Here is a 22,082-nt window from a genome sequence, read left to right on the forward strand (position 1 = left end):
GCGTGTGTGTGTGTGTGTGAGTGTGTGTGGGTGTCAGTGTTTGTGTGTTTGTCAGTGTGTGTGTGTGCGTGTGTGCGCGCGCGAAATGTATATGAAAGGGTAGTGGAGGTATAAAAGAGGGAGATGGAAAACCTAAACACCCACCAACATATTCGGCAACCTAAAGAACCAAAAGCAAATAAATGTCCCTGTAGCTTAGAAGTTGCAGTGCAATTTGTACACAGGGCTATTTCGAAAGCAATAGATAAAGCGACTGAATGTCCCGGCCGCGAATAAAGTATCACTAAAAGACCACGACAGATCGAATGGCACACTTTCTTCTCCTGTTCAAAACTGCTGTACATTGAAAAGCAAACAGTTATAGGCTTTACGGTTCTGTAGAGACTCAAAGAAGCGCTCGTGTAGTCAGTAGTCTCAGTGATCTTTAGTATTGCTGTCACAAGCCGATACAATGATGTTTTTATTCTTTAGTACACACATAAAGTCTGTGCGCTATGTTCTGCTTTATCACTGGTTTTGGCGTTTTGCTCATTGAATGCTGAATACCTTTTAGCATATGCACGACCGAGTTATAATACAAATGAGATGTTTGCTTAGATCCGTGAGTATCAATAAACTGTATCAGTGACAAGATCGAACTAGGCACTGGAGGGTCGGTTTAAAACCCCTGACCAAATTCTGTGTCTCAAGTCAAGAAATTAATCGTCAAGATGGCGTGAATTGGAGGATATTTCAAGCGTCTTGTTGAGGAAAGAGTGTGTTAGTCAGTGTTTATGGACACACATTGCCATAGCGGCGTGTAGACAGGACGGCTCCTCCTATGTGCCTTGTAACCAAGGACTTCTTCACAGCTGTCTTGTAACTATGGGAGTTCAATGGAGACATCGAAGCAAGAACATTATTACAACACTATTTCAAGATTGTTTCACCGTCGTAACCTGAAGTGAAGCTCTCTGGGATTTTCCTCTTCTGGAAACTCTCCCAACCAAAGATGTTTTCCCTGTGCCTTGCAGCTACGGGAGTTCATCGGAGACATTGAAGCAAGAACATTTTACAACACTATTTCAAGATTGTTTTGCCGTCGCAACCTGCAGTGAAGCTCTCTGGGATTTTCTTCTTCTGCAAACTCTCCCAACCAAAGATCTTTTTCCCTGTGTCTTGCAGCTTGTAATTAAAGACGTTTTGGCGTCAGTCTTTGTCGAAAGCGAGAACAGTCAGTACTAGTTTGCCCTAACGACTCACAGTTGACTGGATTACACCAGAAAGAGTCGTACTACGCAAGAACTATTTATATGGTTTCTCACGTTACATCATGCAGTCGTCAGAGCCTGATTCAGACAAGATTGTTTTTTTCAGTGGTTCCTGGGACAAAAAGAGTTCAACAAGATTATTGACTTTAAGCTCACTTCCTACTGAGAGTGCATGTGTACCCTGAGAGGGGTATGTTTTCGTCTGTGTGTTCTTTATTTAACTCTCCATTAATGCTGTACTTCGGTGTCTTCTGACCGTTCAGTGATGTACTTCTTTTTGATACTAACTGCACACAATTGTTCATACAGTGTTGACCTGTGCACATAAACGTTTTCTCTCATCAAGAAAGTTTAACATATATCTTCAGTCAGTTTTACCCATGTCTTCAAAGCAGACACGGATTTTTTTCCTCAAAACTGTGTGTACAAAATATCCAACTAAAATGAACACTTTTTGCTGCGCCTAGTAACCAAAGGCTTTTTTTTTTTCATTTTGAGATCAACACTTCTTCCCCAGTGAACAAAAAACGAATCTCATAAACTTTTTGAACTAACCCAACGAGCTCTGTGAACCAAAAGCTATCCTAATCGTGATGGCTAAATCCGATTCAGGGCGCGTCACTTTCGACGAAGAGAAATGCCTATGGCGGTGCATGCCCTTCTTGAAGCGAGAGATGGACAGCGGCGCCATGATGCAAGAACTGGCGAAAGAGGGAGTCCTCTGCGAGAAAGATCAGCAGTTTATCCGCTCCAAACCCACCAACTCGGAGAGAAACTCTGCCCTGATAGACATCATCATGAACAGTACTTCTGACAGTTTTCTGGAGTTTGTCATAGCGTTGGACACCACCGGTCACAAGGTTGCCTACCAGACTGTTCTGGAAGCCCACGGGAAGGAATCCGAGAGCACCTACAAGAAGTTCGTGTCTGGAAGCGGGCCTTCCGAGTTTGTCTCCGGCACAGTGTTTGGTGACAATTGATCTGACGCCTTCTCAACGAGAACATTTTAGTTTGAAAGTTTTGTAGAAGCTGTAGGTATCTACCACGCTTTATATTAATTGGGCGAAGTCGCACTTCACGAAGCTTGCTGCACGAAGCTTGCTGCACGAAGCTTGCTGCACGAAGCTTGCTGCACGAAGCTTGCTGCACGAAGCTTTGGCTCGGAATTTTCGATTAAAAAGAAGTCAACTTCGGGCTAAATTAAGGACAGCCTTCAGCGTCTGCAGATAATCCAGCGTAAACGAAGACTTCTTCTGGAAGTTAACACACACAAAAACTAAAGGCAAAGACTATAAAAAAAAAAAACCTCACAAATACTCCAGAATCCACCACCACCACAAACACCTTCACCGTCACCATGTCGCGAGACACGTCGCGATTCCCGACGGGGAAGATCAGCTTCGACCAGGAGAAGTGCCTGTGGCGGTGCCGACAGGTGCTGACCCGAGAGATGGACAGCACCGAGATGATGAAAGAGATGGTAAAGCGCCGGGTGGTGGGGGAGAAGGACCAGCGCAAGATCCGCTCCAAGCCCACCAATACGGACAAGAACCAGGCCCTGCTGGACATCATCATGAACCGCACCAACGAGGGCTTCTTGGAGTTTGTCAGGTTGGTCACTTTCAGGTCTTTGACATAGACATAGACATACAAGTTACAACAGTTTATAATCTCAAGACGAGAAACTCAGGTGTGATGTATCACAGCATTACAATATACAACATAAAATGTAAGATCTCTCTCTCTCTCTCTCTCTCTCTCTCTCTCTCTCTCTCTCTCTCTCTCTCTCTCTCTCTCTCTCTCTCTCTCTCTCTCTCTCTCTCTCTCGGTGCACCTTATTGAGCTTTAGTATGGAGCATTTAACTGAGTATACGGGCCAAGGCTACCACGTTCACAGCTAAACTTATATAGCCTATGATTACAGCCCGTATAGCTCAGACGTCACGTGACGGAAAGAATGTTATCACACCATTGAAATGACATTCTTTCCGTCCTCTATAGGCGACGAAATAGGTCAAATTTTGTGCACTTTTTAGTGGAAAATGCTTCGACGCCGGAGCGGGTACTGGACCCAGTGCCGTTGCACTTGCACTACAACGGCACTGGGTCCAGTACCCGCTCCGGCGTCGAAGCATTTTCCACTAAAAAGTGCATTTTCCACTAAAAAGTGCACAAAATTTGACCTATTTCATGTCATTTCAATGGTGTGATTCACGTGACGTCTGAGCAGAGATACTGTAGCAGATCTCTGCTTAGAGCTATACGGACTGTAATCATAGGCTATATAAGTTTAGCTGTGAACGTGATAGCCTTGGCCCGTATACTCAGTTAAATGCTCCATACAAAGCTCAATAAGGTGCACCTCTCTCTCTCTCTCTCTCTCTCTCTCTCTCTCTCTCTCTCTCTCTCTCTCTCTCTCTCTCTCTCTCTCTCTCTCTCTCATGTGTTGTTTTGTTCTCGTCTTCGTTTGCAAGGACAGATTGTAAGACTAGGCAATGCCTAAAATCTCCATCCTTCTGTGATAAAGTTTAATCAATCAATCAATCAATCAATCAATCTATCTCTCTCTCTCTCTCTCTCTCTCTCTCTCTCTCTCTCTCTCTCTCTCTCTCTCTCTCTCTCTCTCTCTCTCTCTCTCTCTCTCCATTCATATCACATTCCGTCACAAGACGTGCGGAATCAAAGGCGCATTGTTTCCGTTCTGTTACCAGTCTGTGTGTCGATACTTATTGACCAGTATAGGTCGATTTATTTGTGAATGATTTGTGCTAACAATTATAGAACGTTCCATAATGTTAATCATTCTTGGTGTACGTTTTCGTTTATTTTTTATATTTAGTCAAGTTTTGACTAAATATTTTAACATCGAGGGGGAATCGAAACGAGGGTCGTGGTGTATGTGCGTGTGTGCGTGTGTGTGTCTGTGTGTGTGTGTAGAGCGATTCAGACTAAACTACTGGACCGATCTTTATGAAATTTGACATGAGAGTTCCTGGGTATGAAATCCCCATACGTTGTTTTCATTTTTTTGATAAATGTCTTTGATGACGTCATATCCGGCTTTTCGTGAAAGTTGAGGCGGCACTGTCACGCCCTCATTTTTCAACCAAATTGGTTGAAATTTTGGTCAAGTAATCTTCGACGAAGCCCGGACTTCGGTATTGCATTTCAGCTTGGTGGCTTAAAAACTAATTAATGACTTTGGTCATTAAAAATCTGAAAATTGTAAAAAAAAATACAAAATTTATAAAACGATCCAAATTTACGTTTATCTTATTCTCCATCATTTGCTGATTCCAAAAACATATAAATATGTTATATTCGGATTAAAAACAAGCTCTGCAAATTAAATATATAAAAATTATTATCAAAATTACATTGTCCAAATCAATTTAAAAACACTTTCATCTTATTCCTTGTCGGTTCCTGATTCTAAAAACATATAGATATGATATGTTTGGATTAAAAACACGCTCAGAAAGTTAAAACAAAGAGAGGTACAGAAAAGCGTGCTATCCTTCTTAGCGCAACTACTACCCCGCTCTTCTTGTCAATTTCACTGCCTTTGCCATGAGCGGTGGACTGACGATGCTACGAGTATACGGTCTTGCTGAAAAATGGCATTGCGTTCAGTTTCATTCTGTGAGTTCGACAGCTACTTGACTAAATATTGTATTTTCGCCTTACGCGACTTGTTAGTGTTTACATTTTGCATTCTTATTACTTTATTCTGCTAAACTTACGGCAAAAGATACTTATTGGTATACTATTTGTATATGATGGTTGCATTACTTCGATTGTATCGTTTTTACATTTAGTCAAGTTTTGACTAAATGTTTTAACGTAGAGGGGGGAATCGAGACGAGGGTCGTGGTGTATGTGCGTGCGTGTGTGTGTGTGTGTGTGTCTGTCTGTGTGTGTGTGTAGAGCGATTCAGACTAAACTACTGGACCGATCTTTATGAAATTTGACATGAAAGTTTCTGGGTATGAAATCCCCATACATTGTTTTCATTTTTTTGATAAATGTCTTTGTTGACGTCATATCCGGCTTTTCGTGAAAGTTGAGGCGGCACTGTCACGCCCTCATTTTTCAACCAAATTGGTTGAAATTTTTGTCAAGTAATCTTCGACGAAGCCCGGACTTCGGTATTGCATTTCAGCTGGGTGGCTTAAAAATTAATTAATGACTTTGGTCATTAAAAAACTGAAAATTGTAAAAAAAAAAAAAATTTTTATAAAACGATCCAAATTTACATTCATCTTATGCTCCATCATTTGCTGATTCCAAAAACATATAAATATGTTATATTCGGATTAAAAACAAGCTCTGAAAATTAAATATATAAAAATTAATATGAAAATTACATTTTCGAAATCAATTTAAAAACACTTTCATCTTATTCCTTGTCGGTTCCTGATTCAAAAAACATATAGATATGATATGTTTGGATTGAAAACACGCTCAGAAAGTTAAAACGAAGAGAGGTACAGAAAAGCGTGCTATCCTTCTCAGCGCAACTACTACCCCGCTCTTCTTGTCAATTTCACTGCCTTTGCCATGAGCGGTGGACTGACGATGCTACGAGTATACGGTCTTGCTGCGTTGCATTGCGTTCAGTTTCATTCTGTGAGTTCGACAGCTACTTGACTAAATGTTGTATTTTCGCCTTACGCGACTTGTTTTCTCTCTCCCAGAACTGGTGTCTAAGCCCTCTGAGGCCAAACGTCTGAAACAAAAGCTTGCTCATTTTGTCCAGGGCTCGTGTGTCGATAAATTATGCTGCGATTTATTTTATCAATCTGATATCTGAAGAAAACAAAATCTGTCCAAATTCATTTATGCTCTGGTTTTTCCCCCAGAACTGGTTTCTATGCCCTCTAAGGCCAAACGTCTGAAACAAAAGCTTGCTAATTTTGTGTTCGTATGTCGATAAATTATGCTGCAGTGTATTCTTTCAATCTGATTTCTGAAAAAAAATTCTGTTCACATCTGTCCAGAGCTCTAGACGCCACGGGGCACAAGGTGGCCTACGATACTGTCCTCAACGCCCTGGCGTCGGAATCCAAGAACACGCTGCAGAAACTGGTGGATGGAGGCAAGGCTTCGGAGTTCACCACCGGAGCCGTCTTCCAGGACAGCGGGTCTGAGAAGAGTCCGACGCACCAGGAGGTAGAGGTGGAGTCACCACCTCCCAGGCGACAACCCATTGCCCCTCCTCCTCCTCCTCCTCCTGTGGAGAGGACGGTGATCGTGAGACACACCTCGGTGGAGGATAATCAGGCCAAGACCATCTCCGAGCTGAGGCGGGACCTGGAGACGGCCAAGCACGAAACCATTGGTCTGAGGGAAGAGAACTTTCGCATTGCGGACACCGATAAGCAGAAGACGAGGCAGATCGAACGGCTGATAGAAATGGTGGACGCTGGTAGGGAGAAAATCGCAAAGCTTGTGGGCGAGAACAGGCACCTGAAACACGAGCTGGAAGGCCTCAGGCGGGACTACGAGAACGCCAAAAAGGAGATCAGACATCTCAGGGAGCGACTGGAGAAGCTGGAACCGAGAACCGCGAGAGACGAATCGCGCGCGACCCGAACCGGCTTTTCTGACGATAAGATCAGCCAGGAGGTCGCCAAGCAGTACGGCAGAATGAAGTCAGAAATCCTAGACGAAATCAAGAAAGACCAACGCTCCAACGATGATTTAATCCCAGTCCTCGATCATCAGAACCGAAGAATATTGTCGTATCAACTCCCGCCTGCAGAGAGAATCACTAGCCTCCCCATGGGCATACCCGCAACAGACACATTCGGTACAAACGGCTTCAACGGCATCAGCGGTATAGGCAACGGAAGGAGAACCGTGCTGGGTACCCAAACAGGGAACAGCCTTCTCAACAGAAGCGGCCTGCTAAACGGAACTTTGGGGATGGGGAAAAGGAACGACCTCGGCTACAGATCTCTAGAGCTGGGCAAACCTGGCGACCTGGCAAACAACTTGGGGATGTCCAAAAGGTTCAATTTCGGCAGCGTGGACGACGGTCTGGCCGAGAGAAGGAACGCTATATGGAATGACGCTGTGCAGACAGGGATGCTGAACAAGCAGCGGAACGGCACCCTCGGAACAACAGGCCTCCCGGGCGGGACACTGAAAGGAATCCTCGGTGGGAAAGCAGGCAAGAAGAAAGGCACAGGGATCAAGGCTCTGGAGAACGGCAAGAGCAACGACGTGTGGAACGGGGCCGTGGTGTCCAAGACCCTCCAAGCCCAGCCCTCCTGGCTGTACAAAAACGGGGACATTCCCCTCTGGTTCCACCACGTCGACCACAGCGACAAGAAGAGGAACTACCGGAACGAAGCCCTCATCTGGGAGAGGAGCCCCCGCATTGACGAGCCCTACACGTTCCGCTGGTCCGTGGACACGCACGGCAAGAAGCTGCTGGAGGGATTCATCACGGAGCGACGCGACCGACGTGACCACCCCGGTAAGCTTCCGCGTCGGCATAAGGCTTTGACTCTGAAAGAAGTGTAGGGATGTGGCTTTGACTCTGAAAGAAGTGTAGGGATGTGCTGACAGCATGAGGCGTTGACTCTGAAAGACTGTGTAGAGTGTGTGCAGGGCTTTGGCACTGACAGCAGTGTAGAGTGCCGCCAACGGATAATGACACTGCACAGGTGCGCAGAGTGCGTGCAAGCCTGATTCTGATACAAGTGCGTCGGCATAAGGCTTTGACTGTGAATAAAGTGTGGAGTGCATCAGCATAAGGTTTTGACCCCAAAAGAGATGAAGAGTGTCCTCAAGACTTTGACACAGATAGAAGTGTAGAATGAAGCCAGATAATAATGACACAAGAAGAAGTATATCGAGTGCGCCAGCATAGGGCTTTGGCTCTGAAAGATATGTAGATGTGTGTGCTAGGCTTTGACTCGGGTACAATTTTAGAGTAAGCCGGCATAAGGCTTTGACTCCAATAAGGTGTAGAGTGTGTGCAAGGCCTTGACTCTGATAGAAGTGTAAAGTGCGGCCAAAGAATGTTGACAGTAAAAGAAGCGTACATTGCGTCGGAATAAGGCTTTGATCCCGAAAGAAATGTATAGTGATGATGACGATGGAAGGCTTTGGTTTTAAAAAGAGTGTGAAGTGACAATGACGATAAGGAATATTTTGACTCAAGTGTAAACATGTGATCACGGCTTTGACTCTAAAAGAAGTGTACCGTATACGCATGGACATAAAGCCCTGACTCTGAGAGAAGTATAAGGTGCGACGGCACGAGGTTTTCATTCTGAAATGAGTGCAGAGTGGTAATGACCGCACGAGGCTTTGACACTGAGAGCCTGAGTGAAGAGTTCTATCAAGAGATAATGGCGTCATAAATCTTGGACTCTGACCCAAAAGTGTAGAGCGCTGAAGATGATGGTATAGGGCTTTCATCCTGAATGATTGGACTTAAATAACGAGATACTGGCAATGAGATAATTTCTCAATTGTTGGTCCTACCAACATCTCTGCACTTGTGCACAGGGTAAGGTGACTACAGTGTTGTCCACGTCGTGTGATTCTCAGTGTGTGTCAGGGAGGAATTACCTATACTTACCCCCCACAAAAAAAAAATCATGTGCCAAATGAACAACTGAGATTATAAAGCACAAACGTATTGCAACTGTATGCTTTCGACGACAAAGAGATCATTATCGATCTTTTTCGAGAAACAGGTAGCGAACGAGAAGAAGAAGAAGAAGAAGAAGAAGAAGAAGAAACAGGTTATAGTTTTACGTTTCATGTTGCAAGTTTTTATTTGCTAAATCTATGTGCCATATTTGTTTATACTCGGAGTAGTGTTTATGAGTATTTTCGTGCCGTTGGTGCTTTCCAGAAAACAGTGTCCATCTCTTGCGTAATGTTCTGAGGAATGACCGGCGTTCAAAACTCACTTCCGTTCACCTTGCTTCAACACACAAAAGAAGCTCGCTCAAGAACTTGTGACTATATTGTGCCAAAGTTTTCATACCTTTTTATATTTAGTCAAGTTTTGACTAAATATTTTAACATCGAGGGGGAATCGAAACGAGGGTCGTGGTGTATGTGCGTGCGTGTGTGTGTGTGTGCGTGTGTGCGTGCGTGTGTGTGTGTGTAGAGCGATTGAGAGTAAACTACTGGACCGATCTTTATGAAATTTGACATGAGAGTTCCTGGGTATGACATCCCCGGACGTTTTTTTCATTTTTTCGATAAATATCTTTGATGACGTCATATCCGGCTTTTTGTAAAAGTTGAGGCGGCACTGTCACACCCTCATTTTTCAATCAAATCGATTGAAATTTTGGCCAAGCAATCTTCGACGAAGGCCGGGGTTTGGTATTGCATTTCAGCTTGGTGGCTTAAAAATTAATTAATGACTTTGGTCATTAAAAATCTGAAAATTGTAATTAGAATTATTTTTTTTATAAAACGATCCAAATTTACGTTCATCTTATTCTTCATCATTTTCTGATTCCAAAAACATATAAATATGTTATATTCGGATTAAAAACAAGGTCTGAAAATTAAACATATAAAAATTATTATCAAAATCAAATTTCCGAAATCGATTTAAAAATCTTATTCCTTGTCGGTTCCTGATTCCAAAAACATATAGATATGATATGTTTCGATTAAAAACACGCTCAGAAAGTTAAAACGAAGAGAGGTACAGAAAAGCGTGCTATCCTTCTCAGCGCAACTACTACCCCGCTCTTCTTGTCAATTTCACTGCCTTTGTCACGAGCGGTGGACTGACGATGCTACGAGTATACGGTCTTGCTGAAAAATTGCATTGCGTTCAGTTTCATTTTGTGAGTTCGACAGCTTGACTAAATGTTGTATTTTCGCCTTACGCGACTTGTTAATATTTACATTTGCATTGTGTATATCATTGCGAACAAAATTATAACTCAAATATCTCAGTTCTTCAATTGTAAACGTTGGTGATGTCCGTTCCTTCTCACGCACATTCGTTTTGAGAACCTTCCCATCTGTAAATAATTATTTGTCTCAAAATTTGTTGTGATGCCCAAAACCCTCGAACTTATCAACGGTGTATAACATGACATGTGTTAGTGTGTAAACTGCAAGGGGAAGCAGTTTCCATGTGAACATGCAGTTCTCGGCAGTCTTACAAATTTTAACACTTGTGCAGCCAGTAAAATGGGTCCTAGGAACTGTGTCACAGTGCATTGTGTTTGTACAAAATTACCGGTGTCTTCAGCAGCAACCGACAGAGGTTGTTCATCTTCGAAAGCGGCGTATGGCTGCCTTATTGGCGGGGTTAAAACGGCCATACACGTACAAACCCACTCAGAGTCGTTCAAAAACACGAGTGTACGTGGGAGTTTCAGCCCATGAACGCAGAAGAAGAAGAAGTTCATCTTCAGAGAGGTAAAATAATCGTCGAGGCCTTGACTTTGTGGAGTATCGCTCGAACACGGCGAACGCTATCCGTGTCATTAGGAGTGTCTGCAGATGTATGAGGCTCACCACAAGACTGTGGGTCACTCAGCCAAAGGTTTCCACAGAAGACACGGCCAGTCTTTTGGGTGTCCAGAAAGGCAAACAGTGGGCCTCAGCTGTCGTCGAACCCACCCACCTTCCTCCTCTTCCCCCTCCCCTTTCCTCCTCCTCCATGTCCCCCTCCCTACGAACTGAAATCCTCGGCCGGAACCTTGACCGAACATCACTTGGCTTCCCGGGTCAAGCTCGAGGACGTTTGATGCTGTGGTGAGTAGCAGTGGTACGATTAACAGTAGGCCAGGGTACAAGTTGTATAGAACTAGATCCAGCGGCATTGTGACATAACAGTCACGGTGGCAGATCTACAATTTGTATTCGCAAGGGTGAGGGAGGGGGGTGGGGGATTGAAGGAAATTAGGCCTATTATCCGGTGGGGCTGGGGGTTGGGCCTATCGTCGTCGACCTAGAATTTGGTGTAACTCGATTCTTGGCGATTCTGATGTTTTTGTGCTTTAGACTAAGTAAACCATTCGAAGTGAGAAACTGACATTCTTTACAATACGATGGACAATACAATGTATATATATGATTGAACGTTCTTTTATCTTTCTATTGACACCAGGTACAAAAATAAACACTATTTCATATCAAAAATAATCAGGTTTGGCCTTCTGCTGAAAATCTGTCTAAAATGGGTTACGCCAAAATTCCATGATGACGTCGCTATGTGCATTAACCATCGCTTAATTAGCAGTCATAGTTGGACTTTATAGGCTAAAGTCAATTCGGCATAACGACAAAAGTGTCAAATCAGGGCCGGACTAGGCGAAGAGGAGGGGGGGAGAGTTGCCAGTGGTGGCCCAGGGGGATGTCCCCCCTGGCAGCAGGGGCGGATCAGTTCATTTTATGGGTGTTTTTTTTTCAAAAGTATATTGTGAAGATATGGGTGTGAAGGCGCGAAGCGCCGAGCCGACGGCGCGAACCGCCTAGCTTGCTAGGGGGGTCCGGGGGCATGCCCCCCCGGAAAATTTTGAAAAAAGGATGCAAAATGGTGCAATCTGGTGCATTCTGAGAATGATCATTACCAGTTTCAGGCAGCAGATTTTGTCACTGATTAATACCCCAAAAATTGAAACTCAATGTAAAATAAAGAAATGCATACCTCATTCAATATTTTTATTTTTTGGCTGGGGGGGGGGGGGGGGGGGGTCCGGAAACCCTAGAACCCCCCCCCCCCCCCCCTCGTTGTGGGGGTCAGGGGGCGAAGCCCCCTGAAGCTGATGGGTATGTCATATTCTGAGATAGGAAAATGGTCGCTCCTGGAATGAAACGGCATAAAATAAGCAATAATTAAAAAAAATTAAATAAGTAAGGTACATGTTTAGGCTAGGGGGGGGGGGTTGCGCAACCCCCATAACCCCCCCGGTAGTCCGGCCCTGCAAATAACCAAAGGGAAGTAATCGCTCTTTATGCATACGACATGTGTAATAGAGTAAGCGAGAGTTGTACGGAACCTTTTCTTCTGGTACCTGAGAGAATAACTTCTTCTTCTTCTTCTGCGTTCGTGGGCTGAAACTCCCACGTACACTCGTGTTTTTTGCACGAATGGAATTTTACGTGTATGACCGTTTTTTACCCCGCCATTTAGGCAGCCATACGCCGTTTTCGGAGGAAGCATGCTGGGTATTTTCGTGTTTCTATAACCCACCAAACTCTGACATGGATTACAGGATCTTTTTCGTGCGCACTTGGTCTTGTGCTTGCGTGTACACACGAGGGTGTTCGGACACCGAGGAGAGTCTGCACACAAAGTTGACTCTGAGAAATAAATCTCTCGCCGAACGTGGGGACGAACTGACGCTGACAGCGGCCAACTGGATACAAATCCAGCGCGCTACCGACTGAGCTACATCCCCGCCCAGAGAGAATAACAAGCATTGGAACAGAGATAGTATCTCTGATTGGAATGAACAAGCGACTTTCATCCTCTGATAAAAAAAATGTGTCTGATAAAAGTTGCAGTTATGGAATCATTCAACAATAAATTCACACACACACACACACACACACTGACACGCACACACACATACACACACACAGACACACACACACTCACACACACACACACACACACACACACACATAATATATGCGCACATACACACGCGCTCGTATGTGAAGTTGCACGTGTGAAGTTCAAAGTCGAACATATTTTCGCCTTTCCGCGGAATGCGCGAAGTGACGAAATAAATGCGTCATACGGTTATGACGTCAGTCTGCAATAGCAAAATCCCGTCAGCGAGAGGGCTGGAGAATAAGGTGTCGAACCTGGGAGAAAGCTGAAGGTACGGGCGTTTTGTACCTTACGGGATTTTTTGACCTGTCATACTTTGACAAGGGTTTAGGCAGTTTTTGTTCCTTGTTAGCTGGAAGGTCTTTCTCAGTTTTATTACAGCTTGTATGTTGGAATCTGAGTTTCTTTCTCCGTGTCATCGATAGCCTAGGTCTTTTTCTGCCCCATTTTGTTGTTGTTGTTGTTGTTGCTGCACGAGTTGGCTTTAAATAGTATGGCCGTATCACCCCCCCCCCCCCCCCACTACCAACCCCCACCATGCATGGTTTGGTGGAGGACTGATCAGAGCTCTAGCCTGTAGAGTTCTGCTTGCAAGTCATGTTATTGCTTTTACCACAGTTAACAAATTCGTCACCACATTTGTGACATTCTGTACACAGGTTTTGCCCAGACGTTTCCGACATCGGCGTGACAGCTCTCGACCCCCTTCAGAAACTGTCTCCAGTCACAACGGTTCTGCAGGGGACGACGACGGCAAGAGCGAGGTTGATGCCGCGGTTTATTGCCCAGAAAAGACCACAGTTATTTAGCTGAAAAGCTTAGAGCTGTGACTAGCCTTTTTTCGGAGCAAGAGCCGGAGGGGAATTTCCTTTTTCTGTAAATCCAAAAAATATTAGAAGCGCTTGAAAACTGTTGATTTCACAGCGCTGACGAGCCTTCACGAAGCAAGGAAGAAAGGAAAACGCTGTAGATGGAAACAGAAAGAAGCTGAATAAGCCTGTTCTGTTCAGCCAGTAAAAAAACAAAACCCAGAGTGAAACCTATACACTACCGTATATTATACCGGTGGTGTAAAAAATAAATCCCATCCCGCATCAAAGACAATAGATAATCAATCTTCATCATGAAGAAGAAAAAGTCACCCAAACGTTTCAAGATGGGGAAACGAGAAGTGGAGAAGATAAAGAAGGTGGAGAAGATGAAGAAGATGGTGTTAGAGGCGGTCGAAGACGAGGAGGAGTGCCGAAAAGCCAAGTACATCATCATCGCCATCCTGGTCATGCTCGGGGCCGGGCCTCTACTCGGCCTCACAATACAAGAGGTAGACCCTAGGGCTTGCTTCATTTTGTTCACTTACATACCTGTCTATTTGTTAACTTGTCACTTCTAGGTTCTTATGTTATTGTATTACCCACACGCTGATATATAAAAGCAAAGTCCCACATTCAGTGATATACACCCTGACACATACACACGCTCACACAGACAAACACTTATTTAGTTCTATCTGTGTACCGGGGTATCCATTTATCGATGTGTATTTATTTTACTGATGTACTATATATATAATTGCACACTTATTCTTCAGTATTTTAACCACCGTTTTATGACACAAACACACCTGCACATACTGACACACGCACGCACACACACACACACACACACACACACAGTGAGACACATACCATTCATGGAGCTTACTGACTTGCTTTTGCTCACATCAAATTCTATTTATGTATCTATCCGTCTGTATCTGTTTATTTTATTTATGTATATATAGTTGTAAACTTACTTATTTTACTCCCATTTTATCACACAGACGCATGCTGATTATAACACACACACACAAACGAAAACAAACCCAAACAAGGTGTGCTTCTACCTCCATCGCTAACACCCCCCCCCCTCCAAATCCACAGGTGTGTATCAGCAAGTGCCTGCTATCCCGACGCCTGCCCCAGTTGGGTCGTGAGTTTGAAGACACGGTCGTCGTCGCGCTCTTTCTCTTTTACGTCATCCTCAATTACGTCATTCTGGCCGTCATCTGGACGCTGTTCCGGAAGACCCTACGCACGTGTTACCTGAGCTGGCTGCGCATGAACACAAAAATGTCCATGCCCAGCTGCGTCATGCGTTGGATTCTGATGGATCCCAAGACTACGAGGAGTGGGAAGGTGTATGGCTACCGGAAGGCCAAGTACGTCAACTCAGATATCAGAGCCAACAAAAGATGAAAAGGGAGGGAGTGGGGGGTGGGGGGTGAGGTGAGGTGAGGTGAGGGAGGATGATATAGAGAGAGGGGAGGAGAGGAGAATAGCATGGAGGAAGAAGAGGCTGAGAAGTGAGAGGCAAGAGTGTTGACAACCCAGTCGCAGGACAATTGACAGTTTGAGAAGAGACGTATGTCAAGTCGGGGACAATGGTGAGTTGGGAAAATGAAAAGATCAAAAGCTAAAGACATGGGAAGGATTTCTGGTGTTGTATTTATTATCCCCAGGGAGTGTCTTGGATTGTAAAATGCTCACATATTTTATATATGAACTAAAGGCCCCAATTATACAAAAATTAGACCAAAAAGCATGCCCAAAACAGACCGAAAGAAAATGGCTAAATGAGGTTGTAATTTGCCTTGGAATAAATAGTACATAGATTGACAATACCACAGCTAATTTTGACTTACACTGAACAAAAACTTGAACAAGAAACAAATTGCAGAAATAGTTCAAATAAACAGTCCGTGGAACACTGCTCGTTTTGTACTTCTTGGTTGAATGAATGCAGAAAGATTATACATGTATATGCTTACACACACTGCATTCATGCACATACACAGACACTCACTCTCTCGCATTTCTGCACACACACACACACACACACACACACACACTTTTTCGGACAGTGCACATACAGACATATACACACCCACTCTCTCTCTCTTTTTAACGCATATAAAGAAAACACTAGAACATTCATATCAAACTCCTGTTTTAATTTTACTTCCTTTATCACATTTTGATGATAGGCAGGTCAAATTCACTATCGCTGAGTTGTAGCATGGGTCCATGGGACTAATTACAGCAGAGAACACTCAAGCATCTAACTCTTTCTGAGATCTTGCGGCTATCATTTCCAAAAGGTCTAGTTGTGTTTTTCCAGTAGGACATTTTTCACTGTTGAATTAGTCTACCAAACTTTGTCAATAAACTAAACAGTTGTTTTCTTCAGACGGAACCAACCTTTCATGTAATTCTTGATCTTTTTTGGATAAAATATTACTGACATTTTTCTCATTTGCTTGATCAGTGACTGGTTATTTTTGCCGTTACGGCATTCCTAAAATCTTGGGGAGATTCTGATTCCTAATTCTTGAAGATGTATTGATTCCTAAATCTTGGGGATATATTGATTCCTAAATCTTGGGGATATATTAATTCCTAAATCTTGAGGATATACTGATTCCTCAATCTCAGGGATACACTAAATCCTGTGGATCTTTTCTTTATTTGGTGTTTAACGTCGTTTTCAACCATTCAAGGTTATATCGCGACGGGGAAAGGGGGGAGATGGGATAGAGCCACTTGTCAATTGTTTCTTGTTCACAAAAGCACTAATAAAAAATTTGCTCCAGGGGCTTGCAACGTAGTACAATATATGACCTTACTGGGAGAATGCAAGTTTCCAGCACAAAGGACTTAACATTTCTTACATACTGCTTGACTAAAATCTTTACAAAAATTGACTATATTCTATACAAGAAACACTTAACAAGGGTAAAAGGAGAAACAGAATCCGTTAGTCGCCTCTTACGACATGCTAGGGAGCATCGGGTAAATTCTTTCCCCTAACCCGCGGGGGGAATCCTGTGGATCTACTGATTCCAAAATCTTGGGGATATATATATATCAGAAATTGTGAAAGAAACAATTGAAAGTCAGCAGAGACTTTCTTCCGAGATTTGTTAAAATCTCTTAGCAGAGAAATAAGTATTCCTTCGCAGACAGCCTATTGGGAGCATCAGACCCTCCTCAAGGAGGCAAGAGATTTTCAAAGCAAAGTGCCTTTGTGGGTGACGTACCACAAGGTAATCTAGTACTGAGGAGGTCCATTGCTTTTGTGTCTAGACCAGATACGTGTTTCGACACTTTTGTGTCTCATCAATGGTCAGGTGGTGTTGATGGCTAGAGTTGTCAACCCATGGTATCCAACTATATATATATAATATATAATAATCTTAAATCTTGGGAATATACAGACAGCAGTTATATGACACTGTGGTACCTGAGAAAGCAGGACACCCTTGGGACCTGCCAAATATATCTACACAGGCAGCCTTTCACCGGTAAAATTAAGGTCAAGATAATGGACACACCTTTTGGTGTCCTTTATTGGAAGGTGTGCTCTCATCACAGGGACCTTACATTACAGGTATGACTATTTGTTTTATAATTGGTACTTCCTGAGGAATATTTAGCAAAAAACCAGTATTTTAACCCCCCCCCCCCAAAAAAAAAAAGGTATTTTAACCCCACAAAAAGCCCCTTTCAAACAAAGTGCTACATGTATTATGCTTAAATGAAACTTTGGTAGCCTACCATAAATGCCTTCATAAATACGATTAGATGAATTTGTTAATCACTGGATACTGACATGATATTCAGTTGTAGCAAAGTTATGTGTACTAGAGCAGGCACACAGATGCCCAACAAAGAGTAAGATGCTTGCATGTTCTTTCTAAACCTTACATTTGACAAAGAAACAGACAAAAAGAATGCCCAAATACATGCACAAACAAATAATATGGAAGTCCACAAACAATTTGAGCTAGAGATAATATTGACAAAGATCCTGAAAAAAACTGACACTTCAAATTTTAACACTGGTATGTGCATCTTTTTTGTGACTGTGGAAGTGTCACTGCTTTATGGCCTTAGACACACCTGTGCTCACCCAAGACAGACAATGTGTACACACCTGTTTGAGTGCAATTCTCCTCTGCCAAGAAATTCCTCCCCTTTCCAGAAATCAAATATTCAATTTTCGTAAGGCCAAAAAAAAAAAAAGGTCTGTTTACGGTAACATAGGCCAAAAAAATAGGATCGGTAGGTCGGGATTTTTTTTCCTTTTTTTCCCCCCAAAAAACCATATTTTTACGTTATTTTGCAAAAAAAACAAGATTTTTTTTTTCCCCCCAAATGCCAAAAAAAAAGTCTAGGGTCGCGCGAAAAAACTAGGGTCGGTCGGGTTACCGTAAACAGACCTATTTTTTTTTTTGGCCTAAATGTTATCATTATCCTCGTTCCCAGGACCAACTGAATCATTTTTCTGGTAAGCCTCTACAGTTTCCTTTCTCAAACAAAGCGTAAAAACACCGTACTTACTTATTTGATCATCACCTCAGCCATAATTCATTATGTACTAGTAACTTATCTTCTGATTTATTTATTATGACTGTGCCTTGACAATTAGATTCCAAAAAGCTTGCTACTTACACTGAGAAGTATTTTTGACTAGTCCAGCTGAAACTATATTCATTTTCTGCAATAAAGGCCCCGCACCAACTTTAATGGAACACCTGAAGCAACTGTCCAAACAGACACATGAACAAGCCAGTGTAAAAATGTTTGAAAACTGGTACGACTAAAAAAAACAAGAAGCTGCATCAACTAATCTACTTGCCTCTACACGCTAAAACAGGCTGGGGAACAAGAGGAAAACATTTCTGAAAACTAGCAGCTTGAATACACAGAAGTGGAAACGGACTTCAAAAGATTGCTCCTTGATTATTTTCTTTGAGGATATATTTTTTCTCAAGCCCAACGTTTTTCTCTCTGTCTCGAGGACAGATGCTTTCCACAGAAAAATTGCAGATTGGAGGAAAGTTCTCCAGCCTACTGAAAAATGAATCCGCACTTGTACAGAACGTTTCCTGAGAATATTTTTGACATTCTGGAGTTGTGACACAAAGGCTTCTAAAACATTGATCATTGTGATCATCTGAGAATTTCAATGCCCTCTGAGATCAAAGTTGTTTGGAATGAAATAATCAATCTGCACTACCGTAAAATCCACTGGAACATATAAATGTTCATTGCACACAAAAGCTCAACAATTTGCCCTCATGTGACTTCAAGTAGTCTCCATGACACTCAACTAGCCAATAACCGGAAGGCTGGCAGCAGAAAGAAAAGTTAGCTAAAGTCGCAGAATTGGGGTATATTTGCTGATTAGGCTACTGGCACATTCCGAAAGTGGTGGAGGGGACAAGAGGCTGACAAGTTGAGAGTAACAAAGCAGGGAAAAAATAAAAAGCAGACATTTTTACCACACTGTCTTACTGTTAAAATGTTTAACTACCTCTACCGTATAGGCTTATATGCTGGAGGTACATATGATGATGAGAATTGAAGCCTCTAAAACTTCAGTATTACACCATGAAAATGTGCAACATTTGATGAGTAAGCAGCCTTATTTGGCACCCTCACCATGGAAAGCAACCCAGCATTGCACTAAATGTACCACACTTCAAAACACCAAGCATGAAATAAACAATTGCAAAACTGCAGTCTATTCTTCTCAATCATCATTCTTCTGCGTTCCCGTGGCAACAATCATTCAAATTCTAATTCCTTGCAATGCATCAAACGTAAGTTCCTCTGTGAAGGCTCCACAAAGTTAACTCTGAGACAAATTTACAAGCATGCAATTTACATCAAGCAAGCATGATAAATAAAAAGACATTAACATACTTTACAGGCAGTGGAGAGATTTTATCAAAGTTTTGAACACAGACTCTTCAAAATGCAAACATTCATTATTATGTAAATGGTAATTGAAAATGTACCTATCAAAGCAGATGAAGATTTACAAAACTTGAAAAAATAAATCAAGAAACTGTTATTTAGCACACAAATGATCAAACCGCATTGCAAATGCAATATCCCGATACAACCACGTGTAAGGCTTGTTGCCACTCTGAATGAATCTCATATGTTCACTTTTTTTGTAGTCATAGAAAATGATGCAAACAATATAATCATCAACTGAGAGAAAATTCAGATGACATGAGAACAGTGAAATTCATTCTAAAGCTAACACAAAACTCATTACAGTTTTGCACTTTCATGCATAATAAAATATTACATCTCGTGCTAGTGATAAATTTTTCATCTTTTGAAATACACTTTTTGTGAGAAAAAAAAAGTGACGCCATTTAATGACATGCATGCTTAGAGAGACAATGAGCAAAAATGTATTCCATTGACAATCTCAGTTTTGATTTACAGCAGTAAACTAACAATGGTTCAAAACGACTTTGTACTTGCACAAATATTAAATAATCAGCAAATTCAAACAAGTGAACACAAGGAAGCACCAGCCAGCATCACATTCTTTCTTTATTTGGTGTTTAACGTCGTTTTCAACCATTCAAGGTTATATCGCGACGGGGAAAGGGGGGAGATGGGATAGAGCCACTTGTTAATTGTTTCTTGTTCACAAAAGCACTAATCAAACATTTGCTCCAGGGGCTTGCAACGTAGTACAATATATTACCTTACTGGGAGAATGCAAGTTTCCAGTACAAAGGACTTAACATTTCTTACATACTGCTTGACTAAAATCTTTACAAAAATTGACTATATTCTATACAAGAAACACTTAACAAGGGTAAAAGGAGAAACAGAATCCGTTAGTCGCCTCTTACGACATGCTTGGGAGCATCGGGTAAATTCTTCCCCCTAACCCGCGGGGGGTTGCACAAATATTAAATAATCAGCAAATTCAAACAAGTGAACACAAGGAAGCACCAACCAGCATCACATTCTCACAGTCACACCAGGCATGGGCATTGTACAGATACTGGAACCCCCCCTTTTAAGAGCCCTAATTTATGGCTTCCCTCCCTTTTAAGACCTTGTTTTTGTAGACTCTGTTCATCACGTCTGTAAATTTACCTCCATTTTAAGACCCCCCTCTTTTTTAAGACCGGATTTTCTCAGATTTGTTGAGGTCTTAAAAGGGGGGTTCCACTGTATTGCAGTAAATCAGACAAAAACAAAACAAAGAGAACCATGTCAGTCCTACACCTGCAGTAACAACCATGCAATCAAAAAGGTTTAGGTCTTTGAATGTCTTCAGATCTTTATGTTCCCCACGACAAAACGCAGACCTGAAGCAAGTTTCAGACGCCGTCGTTTGAAGCTTATAAGTGATACAAAACCTCTAATAGATTAAAGGCACATTCCTCCTCGTGAAACTGATCATCTTCATAACCACACATCTGGCCAGGTTCTTACATTGGCAGACCTGTGCACATCTACGGTTTCTCTGTAATTTCTCCGATTTTTATACACAGAATACAGTGCTACGGATTTTTAATTAAAATTCCGAAATTCCGATGTTTTACTCCAAAAAACAATGTTTGTACTTTTTTTTCTGTTTTAAGATGTTTTGACCAATTAGTTGGCCGTTGCGCTGAAAAGACGTTTTCCGATTTACCGGAAGCGCGCATGTTCTCAGCATTGAGTCTTTGTTCTTTGACTTAGTTCGTCCAGCGTCTGCATGGCAACTTGTGATTGAAGTGAAACATGGAAAAGAAAAAAAGAGTGTGAGATTCAGATAGTGAAGAGGAGACACCAGCTCTGTCACCATTCCCATTCTACTGCGTCATAGTGTTTCAGTTTGTGTGCTTTGTGAGCAGAATTATGTCTTGAACTGTCGTTACAGCTTACTACTGAAACATTTTAAAAACTACTGAATTTGGTTTGTTTACTAATGATGAGCGTTTTGAGTGTGCACAGGTCTGCATGGGATAAGGCCTTCCTCCCTCAAATTAGTCACATTCCTGGGTGACAATCTGTACAAAGTGCAACTTTTTCGATGAATTAATTTCTTATCTAACACTGCAATTAATCTGGAAAATAATTCATTGAAAAAAAAAAAAAATCCCAACCTGCTCATGAAGTAGCCAGGATGTTGGTTTTTAGTATGTGTCCAAGTGAACTAATGATCTTACCCCATGTATAAAGCTAGCCAGAACTGAGATAGTGAGCAGAAGTATTTTCACGGGAAGGACTGTGCCTTTAACCTTTGCCGTGCTTCCTGGGTTCACCTGTACCCAGAGACACACTAAAATCATTGTAACTCTGGAACCATTAAAGGTATCGTTTTGAAATTTTAAGTATCTCTCACACACCTAATTTGCTCTCTGTCTGCAAATTTTTAGTGTGTACATGACAAAACATCAGAATTAATTGATTATGATAATTTAC

General features: G+C 42.3%; 4 protein-coding genes across 5 annotated transcripts in view; 3 read left to right on the forward strand and 1 right to left on the reverse strand.

Annotated features, from left to right (window-relative positions):
* The first annotated feature begins 1,843 nt into the window (after nucleotides 1-1,843).
* On the forward strand, nucleotides 1,844-2,230 carry LOC138947977 (apoptotic protease-activating factor 1-like). Its single transcript, XM_070319501.1, has one exon. It carries the CDS (start codon nucleotides 1,844-1,846, stop codon nucleotides 2,228-2,230), a length of 387 nt encoding a protein of 128 aa, XP_070175602.1.
* A 377-nt stretch (nucleotides 2,231-2,607) lies between these two features.
* On the forward strand, nucleotides 2,608-9,267 carry LOC138949000 (uncharacterized). The gene is made up of 2 exons (XM_070320694.1): nucleotides 2,608-2,861; nucleotides 6,251-9,267. The coding sequence occupies exons 1-2, from the start codon at nucleotides 2,608-2,610 to the stop codon at nucleotides 7,779-7,781; spliced, it is 1,785 nt and encodes a 594-aa protein (XP_070176795.1). The 3' UTR covers nucleotides 7,782-9,267.
* A 604-nt stretch (nucleotides 9,268-9,871) lies between these two features.
* Nucleotides 9,872-15,561, forward strand: LOC138949001 (uncharacterized). 2 transcript variants are annotated; one of them, XM_070320696.1, is made up of 3 exons: nucleotides 9,872-11,006; nucleotides 13,473-14,134; nucleotides 14,733-15,561. In XM_070320696.1, exons 2-3 carry the CDS (start codon nucleotides 13,937-13,939, stop codon nucleotides 15,045-15,047), a joined length of 513 nt encoding a protein of 170 aa, XP_070176797.1. In that variant the 5' UTR covers nucleotides 9,872-11,006; nucleotides 13,473-13,936; the 3' UTR covers nucleotides 15,048-15,561. The 2 variants fall into 2 exon arrangements, with proteins under 2 accessions (XP_070176797.1, XP_070176796.1); XM_070320695.1 differs by lacking the exon at nucleotides 9,872-11,006 and adding an exon at nucleotides 12,950-13,084.
* Nucleotides 15,562-17,329: 1,768 nt separating this feature from the next.
* Nucleotides 17,330-22,082, reverse strand: part of LOC138949003 (kinesin-like protein KIF14) — a 57,850-nt gene continuing 53,097 nt past the window's right edge. Inside the window, exon 31 of the mRNA XM_070320697.1 lies at nucleotides 17,330-21,898. The gene's annotated coding sequence lies outside the window, so the exon portion shown is untranslated. The remainder of the gene's footprint in view (nucleotides 21,899-22,082) is intronic.

This window comes from Littorina saxatilis, linkage group LG15 (assembly GCF_037325665.1).
Source record: "Littorina saxatilis isolate snail1 linkage group LG15, US_GU_Lsax_2.0, whole genome shotgun sequence".
NCBI lineage: Eukaryota > Metazoa > Mollusca > Gastropoda > Littorinimorpha > Littorinidae > Littorina > Littorina saxatilis.